At 32.8% G+C, this 21,491-nt stretch overlaps 1 protein-coding gene across 1 annotated transcript in view; it reads right to left on the bottom strand.

The window, feature by feature from the left end:
• Nucleotides 1–21,491, bottom strand: part of LOC129964235 (cytochrome P450 3A21-like) — a 49,446-nt gene that overhangs the window by 11,487 nt on the left and 16,468 nt on the right. Inside the window, exons 4-10 of the mRNA XM_056078966.1 lie at nucleotides 17,742–17,838; nucleotides 14,317–14,433; nucleotides 9,540–9,628; nucleotides 6,394–6,539; nucleotides 4,265–4,389; nucleotides 4,032–4,173; nucleotides 142–302 (exon numbers count right to left, since the gene is read on the bottom strand). Coding sequence (XP_055934941.1) covers nucleotides 142–302; nucleotides 4,032–4,173; nucleotides 4,265–4,389; nucleotides 6,394–6,539; nucleotides 9,540–9,628; nucleotides 14,317–14,433; nucleotides 17,742–17,838 — 877 coding nt within the window. The remainder of the gene's footprint in view (nucleotides 1–141; nucleotides 303–4,031; nucleotides 4,174–4,264; nucleotides 4,390–6,393; nucleotides 6,540–9,539; nucleotides 9,629–14,316; nucleotides 14,434–17,741; nucleotides 17,839–21,491) is intronic.

Genomic DNA, 21,491 nt, shown 5'->3' with positions numbered 1-21,491 from the left:
CACTTCCGCTACAGAAAAGACCCAAAACATTTCGTAAACAATGTAAACACCTCCATTTATCGTATACGACTCAGTATGCGTTCCAAAAAAACCATCAAATAATAAATTTAATTTTTCTACCATCATTCTTAAACGACTCACGTGCTTTCGAAAAGCCTCGTCGACTTCTCGGATCAGCTTCTCTTGCCACTCCGGATTCACGGCCAGGCAATAAGCGACGAAGGTGAGAATGTTCGCAGTTGTTTCGTAGCCGACCATGAAAAATAAAACGCACTGAGCCAACAGTTCGTCGTCAGTCAGACCTAAAAATTAGATATATATATAAACGATTTGAATTCAGCCGGAGCTTTAGTAATATGATAATGTTATAAGCTTGATTCGATTATCTTTATTTCATTTTTAAAAATGTACTTCTAATTACATAACAGCGATTCTGTGCATAAGAAAAATGTATAACGCATCGCTATGTCCGAGTATACAAAAACGCTGAAACTAAATGAAAATATCACAGTAAAATATACTTAAAATATTTTTTATCACGTGAGAGTATGATGCTGTTTTAGTTAGGGGGTTTTGAAGCTCGAAATCGCGTAGGCAATGAATATTGAAGCTCAAAATCGCGGAGGCGATGAATCAAGCACAAATGGCAATTTTCATCATCATCTTTTAATCGCATATATTTTTTTACCTGCTTTTACCAGTACTACATTATTATTATGTATGCTTCTTTGAAAGCAGATGCGTTTTTAAAAGGTTCAACTGCTTTTATCAGTATTGATTTATTATTACGTATGCTTCTTTGATAGCAGATGCGTTTTTAAAAGGCTGACGTAGAACTATGACATCATAGCTGTTATTTCATCTCAAAATCGGTCTAGTTTCAAAACTTTGTTTGCCAGCTAGAAAAATTGAAAATAAAAGTTTAAAAAAATTATCATTATATATAGAAAGAGAGGGATAGGGATCGATAGAGAAGTCTCGTGATTGTTTCAAGCCAGTTTAAACTGGTTAATGACTTAAATTAATTAAGACAGTTAATGACTTAAAAATAATAATGTTCTCACATGATAACTTGAAATTTGCGATCATAGATTTCATTTTTTTAAAATCTCTTAAAAGTAGTTGAAAAATATACGGAAATACATCTCACGTCACTGAAAAGTTTTTTTATTTTTATTTTAAAATGATGCAAAAATAGCCTGTGAAAAATAGTATGCCTCTATGTTAGTGCGAAAAAAGTGTCATCTTTCGATTATTAGAAATATCATTAAAAATTTGAAAACTTTTTTTCTTAGAGAGCCACTACTACCCAAGACAACATGCTACAACATGCTAGTTTGGTAGCTCTAGATCCAAAGGTTTGCTCTGAAATTTTAAGTGATTTTTTTTATATCATGCAGGTCCAATCGCGCATGATAGATCGCAAGTTTTCAAATAGTAGCCAATCTATGAATATAATTACATTGATATTATATCAACTCATTTGACATAATCAACATTATATTGAAGATACAATGACGCGCACTTCGATATGAAAATATTAATAACAGGTATAGGAGGACGGGTGTATCAATCGATTTTTTTTTTTACTTTCATTATGGAACAAAACCGATATTTGAGCTTCAGTAAGAACAAATTTACATAATCTAATACCTTGGAATTGGTATTTGCTAAGTTGAGTTGCTCGATTGTTTTCATGCTTTGGTAATAAGTACCTACTGATAGTGAAATAATCACTATAGTGAAAAATAGATTAATAACAGTGATAGCAAAAGCCAAGGCATTGGCCAAATACACCTCATCAAAGACAGCAAGCGCCCCATATACTGTTGTATTTCGTTATGTGCAGTCGCTGCCATCCCACTGCTCAGTTAATCACAGATCTTAATTCACAGCATAGCAGAAATGTTCGGAAATAGCTCAAGTGTTAAGTATTAAATGAAAAAGATAATTCTTATGCAGAAAACACTTTTATTGTATAAGGTACAATGCTTAGGTTATTTTCCGACATAATTGTCTCATTTTTGAAATTTATTTTAGAGGGGTATGATATTTTGTATGACTTGGTTGTAGGAAGTATCCGCTTGAGATGATGATGTATATGTAGAAAATGCATTTACAGAGTCGTAATGGTGAATCTTCGGTTCTTCTCCCCGTCAGCTTTTGTAAGTAAATCATCATCAGAGACCTCCGCTCATTACTATTCTCTTCGTGAACATTTTCACACCCTTGTTTGATACTTTGTATACACTTCCTAACTATCGAATTGCGTAATGACTCATGGCGTATTGTCTGTAAATTTCAATTGGTGTTCCTAGCATTGAGAGAACGATTGAAAGAAAATAACTCGTATGCGGTGAGTATTCAGTTATTTAACGTAATAAATGCTTAACATACAACCGACGCAATACTCAGCGGGCTATAATGACTATGCGCATGCGTAAACGTGTGGATGCGCATGCGTAAAATGATGAAAGTATGATTTAGAGATATCTGATTCCACTGCAAAAACTGGAAACGAAACTTGGTTTTTGGATAACCCTCGTATATATATATATAGAAAGCTCCACTACCGCTTATCCATCGAGGTTTCTTTACTTAATAAACAACTTTCAAATTTGAGTAGATTCGTGAGCATTGGAATGAACGCATGAACAGCTGAAATTATTTTCTTTTCAAATAAAACCAAATATCTGATAATTATATCAAAGACAGAATCTGAAATCATCGGCCAGAGAAGCATCTACTGGGCATTATAAAACCAGCACAATTCAGGATGGCGGTGGCTCAATAATGCTGTAGGAAACATCAAACGATCACTCTTAGGGCCAGTCACCCTGAAATCTATGGGCCATCTGAATATTCTTGGATAACAGTATAACAGTTATATTTATTCATGCTTTATGCTTTCCCAACGGTAACTGGTTAATCCAACATGGCAACGTTCCCTCCTGTAAGACCAAAAAAGTATCAATATTGTTTTAAGAGAGTATGACATATTGTTCCAACTACTCCTACCTCCCAAGCTCTTTAAATTTCAATCCATTCAGTTCTTCTGGGGCATCAAGTGGAAGTTCTTCCAAACTTACCAGTGAATCATTTATATTATGGGAAACTGATCAGTCCTATGGCCAGACACTATAAAACCAATGGACCATCTAAATATTATTGAAAAACAGTTACATTTATTCATACTGTCTGTTTTTTCAAGGGCCAAGGACAGAGCCAGCAAAGCATTGTCCTCTTACAAAACCAAGAATGCGTCAACGTTGTTAAAAAAGAATATGACACATGGTTATAACTAATGCCCTACTTTCCAAACTCCTTCAAACTTAATTCATTCGATATTTCTGAGACATTACGAAATGGCTCCTCAAAACGTACTGGGGCTCAAATTACTTTGATGTGGCAAATAATCAAATAATCAATCTTAGACCAGCTTGAAATTTATGGATCACGTAAATATTATTCGATAACAGTTACATTTATTTATATAGTCTATTTGTTTCAACGGCTACTTTATTCATGTCTTTTCTTTTTTCAAGATTACAGACTGATCTAGAAAGGCAATGTTCCCAACATAAGATCAAGAATGTGTCAACGCAGTTTCAAGAGCAGTATATGACATATGATTCCAACTACTGCCCTACCTCCCAAACCTCTCGAATCTCAATCCATTGGAATCTCCTGGGACGTCATCTGATGGCTCCTCCAAACTTAACATCCCAACTGATTTAATTTATGCAAAGTGAAACTTGTACTTGGACAGAACATAATCTAGGATTAAAAAAATCTTGGAGCTCCACGAAGGTTTAAATTTAGTATTAAGATGATATTAGAATACTGTAAATTTTTAAACAAATTAAAGCAAATAAAATTTTTAAACTAACCGAGATTTGATATATTTGAAATTTGGAGCAATATTTTTTGAGAATTATTTTACTTATTTTGCCTTGTTGATCTTCGTTATTTTATAGACACGCTATGATTTTATCTTAATAATATACCGATCATTAGGCTATGAAACTCACTTTTGTACTTAATAGATGATGAAATTCCGCTGCTTGTGATGCTACCAAAACGATCCGTTTCGTCTTCAATCACTTCCTTATTTTCGGACTGAGCGTTTTCTTCGGCTGCGTCCATCATGAGTTGCAGAAAATCATTGTACCTCTTCAAGAGAAAAGATGGATAAATAAATGTCCAAGAAATACAGATGTACTTTTAGCTGATTATGAGAGCGTGGAGAGAAGAAACCACTTACCCTTCCAGTTTCTTTCCTTTTCTGAATGACTTTCATCGTGACATTTTTGAAAAAATTGTCTTTGTCCATTCGCATCGGGTTCAGGCTGGCTGGAAACCACTTCAAAATCCACCATGGAATCAACACTAAAAAAGGAAAATAATCCAATAGAACGGATATTGCGCTACGAAAGTACATGGCAAATGATAAAAGAGGCTAAAATAAACAAAAATTGTAATTTTGTTTTAAATAATTCGAAAATATCGCTTTTAGATGAAGATTAAGTCTGGAAATTTTTGAATTAGTGAAGATAAACTTGTGTTATGTATCTGTAATGTTGCTTTCTAGCACAATTAATTCCTTCACTGGAAAAATAATTTTATAGACAGCTCTGTTGGATGCTGATCGGACGCCATATGAATGACCCCGGAGCTTGGCAACAAACTTGGCGACGAATTTTACAACAAAATGGATGATAATAGAGCTTCAGGAATTCAGGTGATAGGTTCAATAGGTTGCGAATTATGCTTGATTGTTTGACAAACTTCTGCACCCTGCTCTGGAAGCTGTAAAAAGCCGACAGACTAAGCCGTCGTCAGTCGTATATTTATCGTCGAATTAATTGGATAAGTCCAGTGAAACTCAAGCGATTAGTGGATTGAGAACTGAGTCATGCACATAATCTTGGAGAAAAGTATTGAAGCAGCATCTAGTCGTGTGTTGAATAGCCAATCGTACAGTAATGAATCGACAGTTCGATACAGCTAATGCAAGGAGGCAGTAGAGAGAAGCAGATGTTTGGAGAGACCTTAGTGAACGGCTTCGGATTCTCTCTTCCTGTTGAGTTCTGTCTGGTCGTTTTGTGTGCTTTTTGGTTGTTCACTACCGATTACTACTCGTGGTTTGTTGATTTCTGGAAATGCTGCTGTTTATTGTTTGTGTGCGTTTGGGCTGTGTTTGATAGTCTTGTCGTTTAGTGTATATCCGTGCCTTCATGTTAATAAGCATCCTTATTTGTTAGTGAGGTTTGTTTACTGTGTCATCATATATCCACTACAGTGAACCCGTCGATTTTAGTGGAATTTTACGTAAGACTTGTTTTCAGGCCAAACACTTTGTTTGTGATACTACGAGGAGTGTTTTTAACTAGTTACAATTTCGAAAGTGAAAACACACAAATGCGCCTATTCTTAGATGAAAACCTATAATTCAATCTACTTTTCAATACAGTATCCACAAATATTAAAAAATAATTCAAATCGTACAACTAGTTTTTGCATCCCATTCGCATAGAAATCTACTATTTCATATGATAGCCCACTGAAATATGTTTACTTTGAGATAATCGAAAGTTGCGGTACTAATCAATGGAATGTTTTTTTAAATGTAGGATATTCATTAGATAAAAATGAAACTGTAAAACATGTGTTCTCTGACTTTTCATACAAATTTCACCACCAAATCATCAGTAATGACAGAAAGTAGTTCACTTCGTTCCTTACCATGCGCATTCGTGTGACCATCTTTAAATGGTCTAACCCATTTTCTTACAAGTCATTAGATCATAATATCTCCTTTATACATTTCAGTGATCTGTCAGTGAATTTCAGTTGCTTTTACATCTTTTGTAATCAGAAAACCAATGTCGAAGTGCATTTCATAACTAGCGGAATTTTTAGTAGACATTTAAATACTCTGAAAGAGACATGAACAAGGTCAAATTCTTCTATAATGACCATCTGTAGCTACCCAGCAGATGCAGGTACACAACGCGCATGCGCGGAAAGGCAGATGCAGAGCTACGTCGGTTCAAAACGGTGCTTACAAAGCATGCTTCGTATCCTCTATGATATAATATTACGTCAGAATTGTAATCAAAATATTGCTTTGATATAATTGTAGTCTCTTTTCATCTATAATAACCGTCTGTAACTACCCAGCAGATGCAAGCACTCAATGCGCCATGCAGAAAGTAAACTGCAGAACTGAGGAGTTCGAATTTCAAAACGGTGCTTAAAAACATGCTTCGTAGCCTCTATGGTCTAATATTATGCGTGGATTGAAATCCACATATTGCTTTGATATAATTGTAGTCTCCTTCTTATCTGGATACACTTATACAATTCAGATTCCTCTAATGCGATACATACTTATGAAAATAAGGCGCGGGATGGTGAAGGAGAGGAAACTCTCTCGGACCTTCCTGACGAACTCGTTTTGCGGATCGTTGTGAGCGTCAATCTGAGTGCCGAAAGCGGATCTGGCAATCACATCCATTGTGAAGGCGGCAAATAACCTGCAAAGGAAAGAAAGAATTTGATAAAAACTTTGATTAAATATTTCAAAAGTACCGGATAATTATCTAAACAAACTAAAATGTATTAATTTTTTTAGTTTATATTATAATCTAGCCCCTTTGGAAGTATTGTTTATGTTTCTTTCAATTAAATCTCTTATGCATTACATAATGTTCATGAGTCCCCCCCCCCCAAGAAAATACACTCATATCCAAAATTAAGGTCACAAAATAATTCTAAATTGCTTCCAGTAAAATTGATAGAATTTGTATTTTATACATTTTTATGAACGAGTAACACAATTTCAACCTTCGATTTAGAAAAAGAATTGATTTAGCGTTAGTTTTTGCAGAACTGCTTCAATTAGATCGTTTAAACATCTGGAATTTTTGTCTGTAGGTTTTGTGAATATTGCATTAAAACAAACAAGTTTGCCAGTTTGCAGTAAGAATGAGTTCTCATAATCGTTTAGATGATTACTTGAGTTTTAGAGCCGTTGGCCAAAACAAATATATTCCCCTTTATTATTGATAATAAAGGTTAATGTGCCAAATTAGGCAGCTCTGAATCAACAGTTTGACCTATAAAGCGCCAAAACAAACATATCCCCCTTTATTATTGATAATAAAGGGGGATATGTGTTTGATAAAGTATTTAAACAATGAAAATTGGTTTCATTATCACTTGAATGAAGCAGAACAATGCTCTATCCAAAACTTTAAAAAAATATGAAATTTTTTTTTAAAGAAACTTTTTTTCACAAAATTTCGTTGTCATAGTGATGATATCTTGTCCGCGTTGTCACGGAAAGAGGGGTGCAGTAGAATCTGAGGGTAAAAACCCTTGAGCACCCGAGGGCCGAAGTCTGACTACTAGCTCAAATGAAGACATGACTGCACAACTCCTTTTTACAGGGGCCTCATTCACACACCTGACCGATAGAACACAGAGAAATACAACCACGCCCGAGCCAAGACTCGAACCCGGGACGCCCAGATCATGGAGAAGACGCGCTACTTCTAAGCCAGGACGCTGGCTTATCATCGTAAAAAAAATAATAATGACGGTTGAAGAATATCTACATACAGTGGCAGTCAAATGTATTCGCACACCAAATTTTGAAGTGGTCATCGCTTCATAGTATTTTATTTATTATATTACGCCATTAAACACAGATACCAGGCCTTGTATCCTTTATTTTTGAGCAATTTCATCAAAAAAAGTTTTCTTGTAAAACAATTACAGAAAAAAAAATTATAAAAAATAGAAATTAATGATCAAAACTTTTGTGTCAAAAGTATTCGTACACTTAAGAAATGCCCCTAAAATTATATAATTTATCACATTTTAATACTTAGAAGGATACCCCTTCGCCTTAATTATTGCTTTCATTCGACTTGGCATTGAATCTATTAACTTCTTTGTGATATCTGGTGTAATTGATGCCCATTCTTCCAATATGGCGGTTTTCAGCTGATTTTTATTTTTTACTTGTCGATTTTTGATTTTGTCGTCTAAAATACTCCACAAATGTTCAATAGGATTCATGTCTGGTGATTGTGGAAGTGTGTTGAGTCTTTCGGGAGTGTTATATAATACCCATAGCTTAGCATTATGAGCTGTATGCTTAGGATCGTTGTCTTGTTGAAATATGTAGTTAGTTTGAAGACCCATTTGTGAAGCGCTAGAATTCAAATTACTTTTTAGAATGTCAATGTACTTTTTGTGATCCATAATTCCATCAATGATATGCAATTTACCCACTCTGTGCGCTCATACATCCCCAAACTAGAATGTTACCACCACCATGCTTTACTATCGCACTCAAATTTTTTGGTTGTAGCTCTGCATTCTTTTTACGCCACACTATTTGTCTGCCATCAAATCCAAACACGTTAAACTTGCTCTCATCCGAGAATATGACCCTGTTCCAGAAATCAGGATTTTTATTAACATGTTGTTTGGCGAAAAACATACGTTTCTTTCTATTAACTTCCGACACAGAAAACTTTTTTCGAGATACTCGACCATGGAATCCTGATTCGTTAAAAGTGAGGCATATAGTACTTACCGAGATCGAAATTCCCTGTTTGAGGAGTTCTGCTTTAACTGCCGGGGCACTCAATTTTGGATTTTTCTTAATCAATCTTACGGGTAAACGTCTGTATTACTGCTGAGTATTTTTGGGCGTCCACTTCATGGAATATTTTCAACAGTATTGCGTTGGCAATGTCGATCTATAACAGTCTGCACTGTAGAACTGTAGATCGTGGTCTTCCAATAGCAAGTGATATCTTTCTTAAAGAGTTACAGTTATTATGTAGTTTCATTATCAGTTTTCTTTCAGCAAGAGAAGTTTCTTTTCCCTTCCGAGCCATCTCAACTTAAAGCTGTATGATTAACAACAAAAAATGCGAGTTTTAAAGCTAGTAAACATAAGAATGACACAGATAACGCGATAAAAGTAAGAATAACATAACATCTCGCCAAATATAGTCCCACAAACAATATTTGGCGCACAAATTGTCTTAATTTTATTATTTTACAACTTGAAATGTGGATGTACGAATACTTTTGAAGTACAAATTTTAGTGGTGAAATTCAAATTCTCACTCTATCGAGAAGCTTTTTATGACCAAATTTAAAAATTTCCTCTTAAAAATTCAAATCATTCATGCAACAACTTGAAAGACATTAAGATTTTTTGAAAATTTCTATTAATTTTTGCGCAATTTCAATTTTTATTCAATTTTGAAGTTAGTAATTTAAGTGTACGAATACTTTTAACTGCCACTGTAAAATAACTATTTAAATGATGCAAAAATAATAAGAAGACATAGAGATTTATTAATCTCACAATATATCTATAAACGTTTTATTTCTAAAATATTTGCAACGTTAATGAGTACTTTCTTAAAAAAAAGCAGATAAAATATCAAAAAATTATAATAACAAAATCATGAATATAGAATGCATCGAAAAGATACATTTTTGCCTACCCTTTGCAGTCAACTGGTTCTCCTTTCTCGTACTGCTTTTCGCAAACTTCAATAAGTGATTTTGAACATTCGTTCATAATCGCACTCATCTGAAAAAAATTTTAAAAACAGCTTTAATTAGAGTACTGAAAGGTATTTTTTATATTTCAATTAGTTTCTACTTTTTAGTTTTTAATTTATAATTTATTGATTCTGTATATTTTGTGTATAAAAAATACATATATTCTCAAACATATATGTATTTATGATTATACATACATTTTTGGAACCTCAAAATGGATTTTTCTCCCTTTTATTCTCAAGTGATGACACGCATATAAAAATAACATTTTATTAAACTAAATTAATTAACTGGTAATTTTATTCTGAAAATATTATTATATAATAATATTATGTACTAGTCGCCATTGGCAACCAACTGGTTCGCAGAGGGTATTAGTTATATTTAATCTCAGTTAAATAGTTTAGATATAACTTATTGCCCATGATTCTGTAAAATTGAAAAACTTTAAACTCATATATAGTAGGCTTTAATTGTCATATATAGGTTTTCTTTATTGAGTACAGGAGCTTATATAATTGAGAATAGTAGCATGATATTGAAGCGCTATTAAACCAGCGAGAGTGGTCTCTCCAAAACTTTCTCGCATACTCTCTAAAAAGGGTGATATCCAAGAGAACGCCTAGCAATGGCCTACAATAATTAGGAAAATAATAACCTTTGGCGTGAAATGAGTATTTTTACTGAATCTATCGTGTCGTTTTGGCGAATTATTTGGCAATTAATCTTTACTATGCGGTTAATACTATCCAAAAATCGAATGTGTGTTTTATACGGGCTTTTACCTACCGATTGAAACCAAAACTGTAGTCACAAAATCCCATAACAACTTTGATATATTCAAGTCATACATGCTTGAGTTAACGCGTATACATGTTTCCGAAAGTAAAGATCAATAGATAATCAACTCCTTTTTGGATTTGGCTAAAAATTTTGGTAAATGTCTAGAACTATAGTTGTTAATTCCATATATAGAATTTTTTCTATTTAGCTCTCTTCGTTTTGTAGTTATCGTGTTAACTTATATTCAAGCAGCGAACGAACTTATCGTGTTAACTTATATTCAAGACGGACTTTCTCTGGACAGATTTCACTCAAAATTTCATAGAAATCTACACATTTGGCGTATTCACTAAATTACATCCATCTAGCTCAAAGCATTTTTGAGTTATCTTTGTCCCAGACAAACGGAAGTTTTCAAAAACTGTGGATTTCGAACTCAGAGAAATCTAAAAAGTAGAGATTCGTCAAAATCTGGAGTTCGAATTTTTTGACGATTACAATATTTCGTATACGAGAAAGTAAAATGCAAATGGATGGTTCACCTATCTTCTAAATTCTGCGGTATTGACTTTTCATTTATTTGTTAGTCTAGTAAACTGTACAGCTATTAAACAGGGTCCTTCTTTATAGCTTTCAAGAATGCAAGGAAATGATGCGATTGAATATTTGATGAAGCAATATTTAAATAATAATAAAAATTAAAATGAAATCTACAATCGCAAATTTCAAGTCATCATGTGAGAACATTTTATCTTTTAGGTCATTATTTGTCTTAATTAATTTAAGTCATTAACAAACATAAACCGGCTAGAAATAGTCACAAAACTTCTCTCCCTCTCTCTCCCTAAATATATATATATATATATATATATATATATATATATATATATATATATATATATATATATATATATATATATATATATATATATATATATATATATATATGTAGGACTCAGAAATCACTACTATTTTAGAACGCACATTTAATTACATTGAGGACGATTAGAACATTTAGGATATATATACATTAACATAATAGAATTGAACATTCAGTAGATTTCGTCGAATGCGTCGCGTCTCGTCTTTACTTTCGTCCAGATCCGTCTGATCTGACACGTCTTCACTCTCGTCCAGATCCGTCTGATCTGCTCTCCGTCTAACCAGCGTCAACCCCGTCTAACAACCAGCAGATGGCGCTCGTCACTACATATATATATATATATATATATATATATATATATATATATAGAGAGAGAGAGAGAGAGAGAGAGAGAATAATAATGCACACATAATAATAATGCAATACTGGTAAAAGCAGGAAAAAAATATATGCGATTAAAAGATGATGATGAAAATTGCCATTTATGTTTTATTCATTGCCCACGCGATTACGAGCTTCAAAACCCCCTAAATAAAACAACATCATGTTCTCAGATGATAACAAGCAATTGACTGGTATCATTAAAAACAATTGGTATCATTAAAAAGCATTTTTTTTAAATATTGAAATGGTGTAAAAGTTATTTTTGTATAATAATATTTCAAACTTATTCTAGAAAAAGGCCAAAATACAATTTAATTTTATTTAATTAAAAAGTCAAAAAATTGCTTTAAGGTGTATATTCCCATCCAATGGTAGCTCTCATTCAAATGGTCTGCCTGTAGAACGCCAACATACATACAGGCACATACATACGAATGTAAAAAGTGTCGAACATCATGGAAGTGTAAGCAAAAACATGGAAATACCATGTTTTCGAAATCTAATTTTTAATAAATACTAAAAAATATAGTTTTATAAACGTGTATAGAATTAAATGAAAACTAAACTATTTTCCAATTCATGGAAATAATTCTTAAAATTTTACAAGAGTAATGCAAAACGGTAAGGCGTTTTAATATCAGCCTATCTTACTTAGAGATCATTTAAAGAATTAATAAATTTTACTATGTAATTAAGCTACAATTTACAATATAAGCTACAATTTACCCTCCACAAAAATAATATTTGCATAAGTTTACTTCAAGCTATATTAAAATTTTCCTCATCTTATTATTATTATTGAAACCGAAATGTAATTCAATCGTTCTTCAACTCAAGTTGACAACGCGTACATTTAAAATATAATGACTAATCAAAATGGCACGCGAACTCATCACATTTGACTGAGGAGCACCTCGGACTTCCGGCGGTTTCGGCTAAATAAGTTACAATGAAAGATTCCGTCATCCGTAGTGGCGCAATACGTGTTTCTGTGCGTCTTAAAATGATAGCGACTATTCCATGGAATTAAATAACATTTCATTTTAAACATGGAAACGCGTAGTCCTTACTGGTCCTTAAAATTAAATTTTGACCGATAGCTCAATGGATAGATCACATATCGATTATTTTTAAATATTTCAAATCGTATTTCAGATTATTTCTCAAAAAATAATAAAAGAGGTATTCATTGCGTGGTGCTCTCTGTTTGAGTTATCACTCACTACATGTCATTCAACAAAACCAACGGGAATTGTCTTCCCGAAACTTTCTTGCATACCGCCTACTGAAAGTATTGTCCATCCTCCCAACCAGCATAAAATTGTACATTGTGGATAAGACCGTGAATACTTTGCTCATATTTTAATTTTAAAGCATCACAGAAGTATCTTCGTAGCATATAGTGAAGAAATTTGTACTTGTGTATTATTAATCACGTGCCATTAGCGAATAACAGTTATCAAAGAGCCTATGAGCATGAAATCTATGACGATCCTATTTGATTATTAATCACTGGGATGCGGGATCATACACAAGTAACAGAAAATTGAATATGTATCTTGGACGCCTTTTTCCCGACAATTTAAACCAACATTTCTCACAGAGCTATAATTGTAATCACAAGATCACGAATTAAATTTCCTTTTTAAATCATCGTGTTTTTGAGCTATCATGTTTATAAGTACAGACAAACAGGTTTCCAACATTTTGACAGATTTGATACAAAATTTAAATAGGGCACACACTTTAGATGCTAAAACTATGTGCTAAATTTCCTTTATTCAAGTTATTGCGCTCTTAAATTCGCATTTATATTGTCACGTAGGTACTTTAGTATGGAACTCAATGACACACACAAGAAGTAGAACTAAAACTGAACTGACCCTGAACTGAGAACACAATGATTGACACATCTTCTGCTTTTATACTAACAGGGAAAATTTCTGAATACTTTTCTGGAGACAGTAAGAAAAGTTCAGAGCACTTATCTGGTAAACTAAAGAAAGTTCCAAAATCTGCTGGAACATGAAATAGAGGAAAAGATAAAATCAAGGAATTAAATATTTACACAAACAGCGAATCGCATTGTCTCTAGCGGGATTCGAACTTGCGATCTGATTATGAGATCAGTGCCATGACCATTCAGCCATGGAGAGTCGACTGCCTCTTTTCAATGCGGCAATATGCATGGGAAAGTTCAGACCGACAGATGATCAATCCATAGTAAGATTAGGCTTAATATTTAACATGAATTTAAATTTAAGATGGTAAATCTGAGTACCAAACTTCATCTAGCCTGTTCTCTCCGTTTTGTATCTAGCATGTTAACTTGAATTTCGATGAGCGATTAGACTTCCTCTACATGGATGATTTCGTTTAAATTTTGATAGAAATCTTCAAATTTGACGTCAAACTCGTATTCAGTTTCATTCGTTTGGTCAGTTTCAAATTGAGAAACAGAGCAATAAACAGGCTTAATGACAAAAATTTATTTTTACGACTTAATGACAAAATGTATTAATGACAAAAATGTATTTTGAAAATAGGGAGATTCATCAAAATCTCGAGTTCAAACGTTTCAGCGATTACAATTTTCGATTTTGGCGATTTTTTTTGGTATAACTTTGTATTCGAGAAAGTAAAAAGTAGTTTAATGCCTGACTTACTTGTCTCATTCTCTTGGAAGTGAAAGCTGGAGTGATGATGGTCCTTATACGCTTCCAGTCTTCTCCGGTTACCACGGTAACCATGCTGTCGGCGATTGGATCCCCAGTTGGTATCAACTGAAGCATAAACAAAACCATGAGGCTAATAATAAAGAAAGAATTAAAAAAACTGCTCTAATAATCATTTTTTCTAAATCCAAATTGTCATTTAAAAGTAATAAAGAAATTCTTGTAGGCAAGCCGGAAGGTGGTAAAAGATTCTATTTCTTCTGAGATGCAAGGACTCTTTCCGCCATTTTCTACTCTTATTTCGTAAGAGTTGGAGCTGCGATATTGAAATAGGGTGGCAGGGAATGAAATTGATTTAACATTTCCGAGCTTAGCTTAAAAAAAAAATAATAAAAGTCGTATATCTTTCAATTCCCTAACTTTGAAATTTGGAAAAACTTTTAATTCCAAAATGGTTTGTTATGATAACGCAAAAATACTACTCATTTCAATTATATTTTTATCTTCAATAATAAGGGAATTATGGGATTGCTTTCAAATGCTTGGGCCGAAATGAAGCAAATTTGTAATTGCATTAAATTAATTTTTGTAAGGGAGAGCACAATTTCTACACAGGGAGAAACAATATCATTGTTTCTGTATCCGTTGTTCACATTGTGACACAAGGACAAAAGTGAAATTTTTCCCTTAACACTTTCAAAGAGATTCTGGTAGTTCCGCTTTCACTAACAAATTTTTTTTGACACTTGCCGATTTAGGAAAGGGAATCCTAGGTATTTTCGAAGTCATACTATAGGCTTTAAAGATTTTTATCCCTTCGATCGGTGCGTGAGAAACTATAGTGTCAACAATTTTAAGAGTGCATGTAAGAAACAATTAAATTTTTTAAAAAACGTGGGATTTGGATTTGGAAATAAAGGAAAATTTTAAAATGAAGTAATATGGGTTAATTTAAAAGAATAATTGAGAATTAAGACATTTAATTATATATATATATATATATATATATATATATATGTATATATATGTAATGATATTTTAACTCTAATTTCAATTTAATTAATTTTCATAATAACTTCATCTTAATTTAGCCCATAGTAACTTCATTCTAAAATATTCTCTTATTTTGTGATCCAATTCCACTGTCTCTACTTAATTAATTCAAGAGAAGCTTTGTTAAATTGTTGAATCAGCTAAAATCTAACTTTCCCACACTACGCGTGAAGAGATAACATACCGCTGATCAAGCAAATTCTTTTTTAAAATCTCCCTTTGTTTCCCCTACCTTCACGGCGCCTGTAATGAAAATCCCTATCGAAATCTCATAATACATTAGCACTGTGAAGAAATGTTTTCCCTATCAAATTCATAGGTTATATAAGACCAGGGATAAAATGTCCGAGAGCTCTTCCCTCATTCCTTTCTGTGTCGTTCTGTGTGCTCGTCGCTTGTACATATGCTTGCTTCTTCAAAAAGAAATAAAACGACGTCACGAAATTAAAAGTATCTTCATTGCCTTCAAACTGAATCATGCTTCACCACAAATAATATTACATATTAAAAAGTCGACAGGATTCGAAAAGTAATATTATATATTAAAAAGTCGACAGGATTCGAAAAGTAATATTATATATTAAAAAGTCGACAGGATTCGAAAAGTAATATTATATATTAAAAAGTCGACAGGATAGTTTCCTGTGAAAATTATGAAAAGAACTAAAAGAATTAAAATTAAATCGACTGGCCAGACTTCAACGTTGCAATGCGCTCGCCGTGCTCCAAAGATGACTTCGGTCCAGGTTCGCCCAGCTGCGATGTTTTCACCGCCGTCTGCTTCGGCTGCCTCCGGCCACATTGTTTCACGCAAACCGTAGTCCGGGATCCGGTCCAGTTCCCGTTGAATCCTATGCCTTCCACAATCTGTGACTTCATCCGAACACTGTTGTCATGTGTGTGTTCCTTATATCTTCAAAGAGTTGGAGCTCCTTGTCATCATAAAAATTTTCTTGCTCCTTACCTGTGCTGAATAATCCCGATCTCGACGTCATTTCCATTTTATATCATCACCACAATATAATACTCGCCAGTGGTCTCCAGTGCTAAATTGAATCAACCAGATTTTCAAAATATCACTGGTGATTTACATCATCACCAAAATAATAGTCACCTGCCGTAGTCTTCAGTCTCCAATTCCACTTTCTCTACTTAATTAATTCAAGAGAAGCTTCATAAAATTGCTTAGTCAGCTAAACGCCGATATCTTCACACGCTCGGCGTGAAGGGGTAAAAATGTCCAGTAAGCACATTCTTTCTTAAAAGATCCCTGTGTTTCCCTTACATGTGATCGACATGCGTCAGAAATCCCTATCAGAATCTTATTAATATATTGGCACTGTGAAGAAATATTTTCCCTATCAAAATCTAAGGTTATATAAGGCGAGGGATAATTTATTTCGGCCCTTTTTCCCCACTTCGGCTTATTGTACTGCTCTGTGGCGGACGTCTTGTCCGCGTCTCTGCTTGTAAATAATTATGCTTTCCCAATGGATACTAAAAAGAATTTAAAAATGTTAAAAGGTCTCTTCACTGCTGGTCACAACTGCATCCTGCTTCACAACAAATAATATTACATATTAAAAAGCCGACAGCATTCGAAAAGTAATATTATATATATATATATATATATATATATATATATGAACTTGTGCATCCGATGAATACCAGGGGAAAACTTTTTTGAAGTCGTGTCATGATAGTTATTGCATAAGTAATATTTCTATTCTTAATTAATTTTATTTGGATTTTTTTACATGTTTTCAATAATATTGCAGACATGGATATGTCAAACCCTTTGATCTAGGAGTTCATTTAACTTTTTCACTGGAAAACAAATTTTAATTGATACATATGTAGTTATTTTAACTCATAAAAGAATATAAATGATAACTGAGATATTCAAGTGTGTCTATGCGAATTTCTTCTTTTAAATTAATTTTTTAATGATATTTTGAGTTAATTACTGACAATATCAAATGTTTTGTAATTTGACACACTTGTAGTCAGAAGCGACATTGTAAAGAGTTGTTTATTAATGAGGCAGTCGTAAATAAATTTGTTTCTTTCTTCAATTCGAATATAAAACTTAGGAGAACTGTCCAAAATTTGGATTGTTTATTATGATTTTAAGATTCATGAGATATATCCAATCACTCTAAATTTACCAACATTTTAATAAATCTCGTATTCCTTTTTCTTGTCTTCAGTCACCGTCTGCTGGTGAAGACACAGATTAGAAATTTTAGATGCACTTTTTTCCTACTAAAGATTCATCATATATACTGGCCGGAATACAAAATTAAGTTTTCTTTTTTAATGGTGTATTGAATAAAAAAAAAATTAATGAACTAGAATCTTACCCTTCTATAAGGAAAAACATGGAAATCCTTCACCAAAACGTCTCGCAGAAGATCTGGATCATTTACGACGAGGTTCGGTTTAGTGCCTTCAAAACCACTGTAAAGGATTTAAATTACAAACATATCCGCATACGTCGAAAAAATTTTCACCGCTTCAACATCATAAGATTAATTTGGAATTGAAAACAAAAGTAAAGAATTTTAAAATCATGGAATATACTTTTCAAGGTATATTAGGCATATAGAAATAAATCATTCATATGATAGGACATGGGATCAAAACGAAAACAGTAATTTTCTACAGGGAAGTTTTTATAGACGAACTAAATAAAAGAAAATGATGCACTAGAAAAAGAATACAACACAAATTTAAAATGGTCCAACTCAGTTGCATAAAAAATGTTACAGAAATTGTCTATAAATGTACGAAGGAATCTAATAAAACAAGCTAGTTAATGGCAAAAGACGTTTTATTCTAAGACAAACACAAAGCGCAACGAAAACAAACTCGAAGCATATTCAGAAAATAGCACTAGCAGAAATTAACAACACAAGGCAGGCATTAAATTGGTACTTAAATTACATCAATAGCACAACAGAGCTTGGAATACTATCTCGCAGTGCGATAACACTCCTTATTAATTACACCTCTTGTGAATGCTTCGTTTTTTATAGTTTTCTAGCACAAATGTTTTCTAGAAAAATCTTCAGAACTCGATTCCTATTAGAGATAGACCAAAATTCAAATATCTGTCGTCAAGATCAGGGATCATTGGCTTAATATATATTCAGTATCTACCGATTATATTACTGTTGCAGAAAAACATCATTACAGATTCGTTACAACGACAACATGCAAAACGTGTGCATCTTAGACAACAAATCTTTTGCGGACATACTTTAAGAATCTTAAAGGTTTGTAATTATCTTCTAGCTACAATGCTATACATGATTTACAAGGATGTTTTTTTATGCAACTGTGTTGCTGTACTATTGTGATTTTGTGTTCCATTAAATCTGTGTAATCTTTCCATATGCTTTATTCACTAACAAAGAGTGCCCTGCAATGTTCACTCTTTATGTTTGCAAACCCATATTTTATTGTAAAATTTGTTATGGTTACTGTAAGCTTTAATTATCTTTAAAATGTGTCTTCTTTATTTTAGAAGCATTCTGTTTAAGATATTACTGGAAAATAAGTTTAAGGCATTCTATTTTTGAATCAAGGAAGACAATAATTCAATGTGATGAGTAGATGTATTAAATGTCTTTGTGTCGGATGTGCTGACAAAAAAACTACATTAAAAATTCAAATCTGATTGTTATCATCTTCGAAATAGTAATTTTATATAACAATATATCATTTCTCACCTTTCTTCAATTATTGGAAAATGGTCTTCATAATATTCAAGTGAATGCCAAAAATTCTGCATGTCGTTCTGGATTTCGGCAAACAGCTGAGAAATGAAAGCTTTCCGATGTACTGTCACCTTTGTGGAAGCAAAGAAATTTGTAGGAGCTATAACTGGTGAGCAAAGCATGTGTGGAAACATTGCTGTCTTGCATATGATGAGTGCTCTAAGTAGTCCTCATTATAGTTCTGAAGGTTCTGCATCTCATATTTCCGATTTATTAACGGAATATTGTTCATCTGCAGAGGTTTCCAATAAATCTTTCTGCTAACGGTTTGATCATGAGTTTAGTTTGTGTTAATCAATGCCACAGATGAAGAAACATATGCTGAATACTCTAATGTATATGCTTGATTGTGTAAAGAATTAATCCTACTTAAGGCAATAATATATTGTCTAATGGTGTTGATGCCAATATCATAAATATGACTAATACTGTCAGCAATATCCTATGAGTGACTCTCTATGTGATCGATATGGCACTCTAAACAATGCTGATGCTGATGTTCTCTATATGTGATCTGATGGTGTTTATTAATCAATGTCCTATAAAGAAAATGTCCATACTGCGAAATTTTCGTTTATGTTATTCTTCTTATCTATCTATGAAGATGATCTACTCTTGAATAAATGTGATATTTTCATGCCCATTCAGCGATCATGGTTACAGTCACAGAAATATGATATTGTGCTCTATGAATTTGACGTTTCGTGAACTGAAGTAAACGCTTTTCTCAATGCCTAAAAACACCGCTACACTTATTAGTTATATTAAAGCATCTATGTTACTTGATATACTGCATTGTCAAGACATTGAAGCATATAAAGTGCGGATAATTATTTAAAAAGAAAACAAATCAGAAAGGAAGTTATATTTACTATGGACAAGTCCCATGTAAAAAAGAAACATTGAATAGCAAATAATCAGAGGGGAAAAATGTGCGTTATCTATTTTTCAAATTCGTCATGTATGCGAAATACGCGCCTCAAATATAAGGATGAGAAACTATAGTGTAAGTATTTTTTGCCTGTTTTTAGATGTACATTAATGGTATTTGTCACTGTTTAACAATTTTATCACTGCTGACGAAATATACCTCCGTGAGAAGGCACCACGTGTGAGAAGTAAGCAGTAAAATATATTCTGTGTGTGTCTCAATCTCCATAATGAAATTCGTGGGGACATGATTATTCAATAAAACCGCGATCTTCTGGTTAGATTAGATATGGCACGAAAGTTTAAAAGGGAGTGTGGCTTCAGGTGTCATATGAATACTGTTCAAAATTAATAGGAGTGTTCCAAAATATACTTCATGTAGTTTCGAAACGAAATATTGAGGCATATGAAATTAATCTGCTGATATCCGGCATCCTATATAAAAGTCAACTAGATTCTACTTACTTGAATAATCCGAGACAGTCCATTGTTTCATTTTTTATTCCTCTATCAAGTCATATGTAATCAAAATTCTTTAATAATTTACAACTAGTATTTATCCCTCAATGCCAATGTCAAATTCCTGTCTACTTTTCGTTTTGATTTGTTTTCGAAATAATGCAAGAAATGCGAAACTAATCCTTATTTTTTCATATTTTGCTGTGTTTTAAAATCTTCTAATGCTTATCTGCAAGATATATTTTTAAAATGACTTTTTACAACTTTTCGAAATTTTTTAATCAAAGCCAAAAATAATTTTTAAAATTTAATTTTTCTTTACAATTATCCTAAACTTGACATTACACTTTTAACATAATTTTAAACGAAATTTACTGAAACGTTCCTTTGAATTTAGTTTCAGTTTAACGGACTAAACTGGATAGGGTATCTTCTACTGTTATTGACTAATTGTATACATAAACATGGAATGAATCCATTAAGGTCAAGAGCCTTTATGCAAGTTTTTCGACTGAATTATGAATGAAAAAAAAAGAACTTGTAGTTTAAAGTGAGCGATTGAAAAGAAGAAAAAAACTCTAACACATTATTTGAACAATAACGGGTAAACAAAAAAAAACTTCTAAAATAGGTAAATTTTCCTTTTTCTCTTTCAGAATTTATATTCTCTACAAAATGTCAATCGTTTAAATTCATATATCTTTATTACAAACAATACGAAAACTATTGTTTACAGCTATTACTTCCAGACACGCAAAGAGGGCAATGGCCGGAATTGCCATTTTAAAGCTGTTTAAAGCTGCGTAGGAATTCCAGTACTAAATCTAAACAACTCAAGCAAAATGTAGCCAAGCCTAATTTTAACATTTCATGAAATATTACTAGCACTTTGATAATAATACAGAAAAGTCGATTAGATTCAGTTCTGTCTATTGGAAATAT

The sequence above is a fragment of the Argiope bruennichi genome, chromosome 3 (assembly GCF_947563725.1).
Source record: "Argiope bruennichi chromosome 3, qqArgBrue1.1, whole genome shotgun sequence".
Classification (NCBI taxonomy): Eukaryota; Metazoa; Arthropoda; class Arachnida; order Araneae; family Araneidae; genus Argiope; species Argiope bruennichi.
This window is presented reverse-complemented; position numbering and strand designations above follow the sequence as displayed.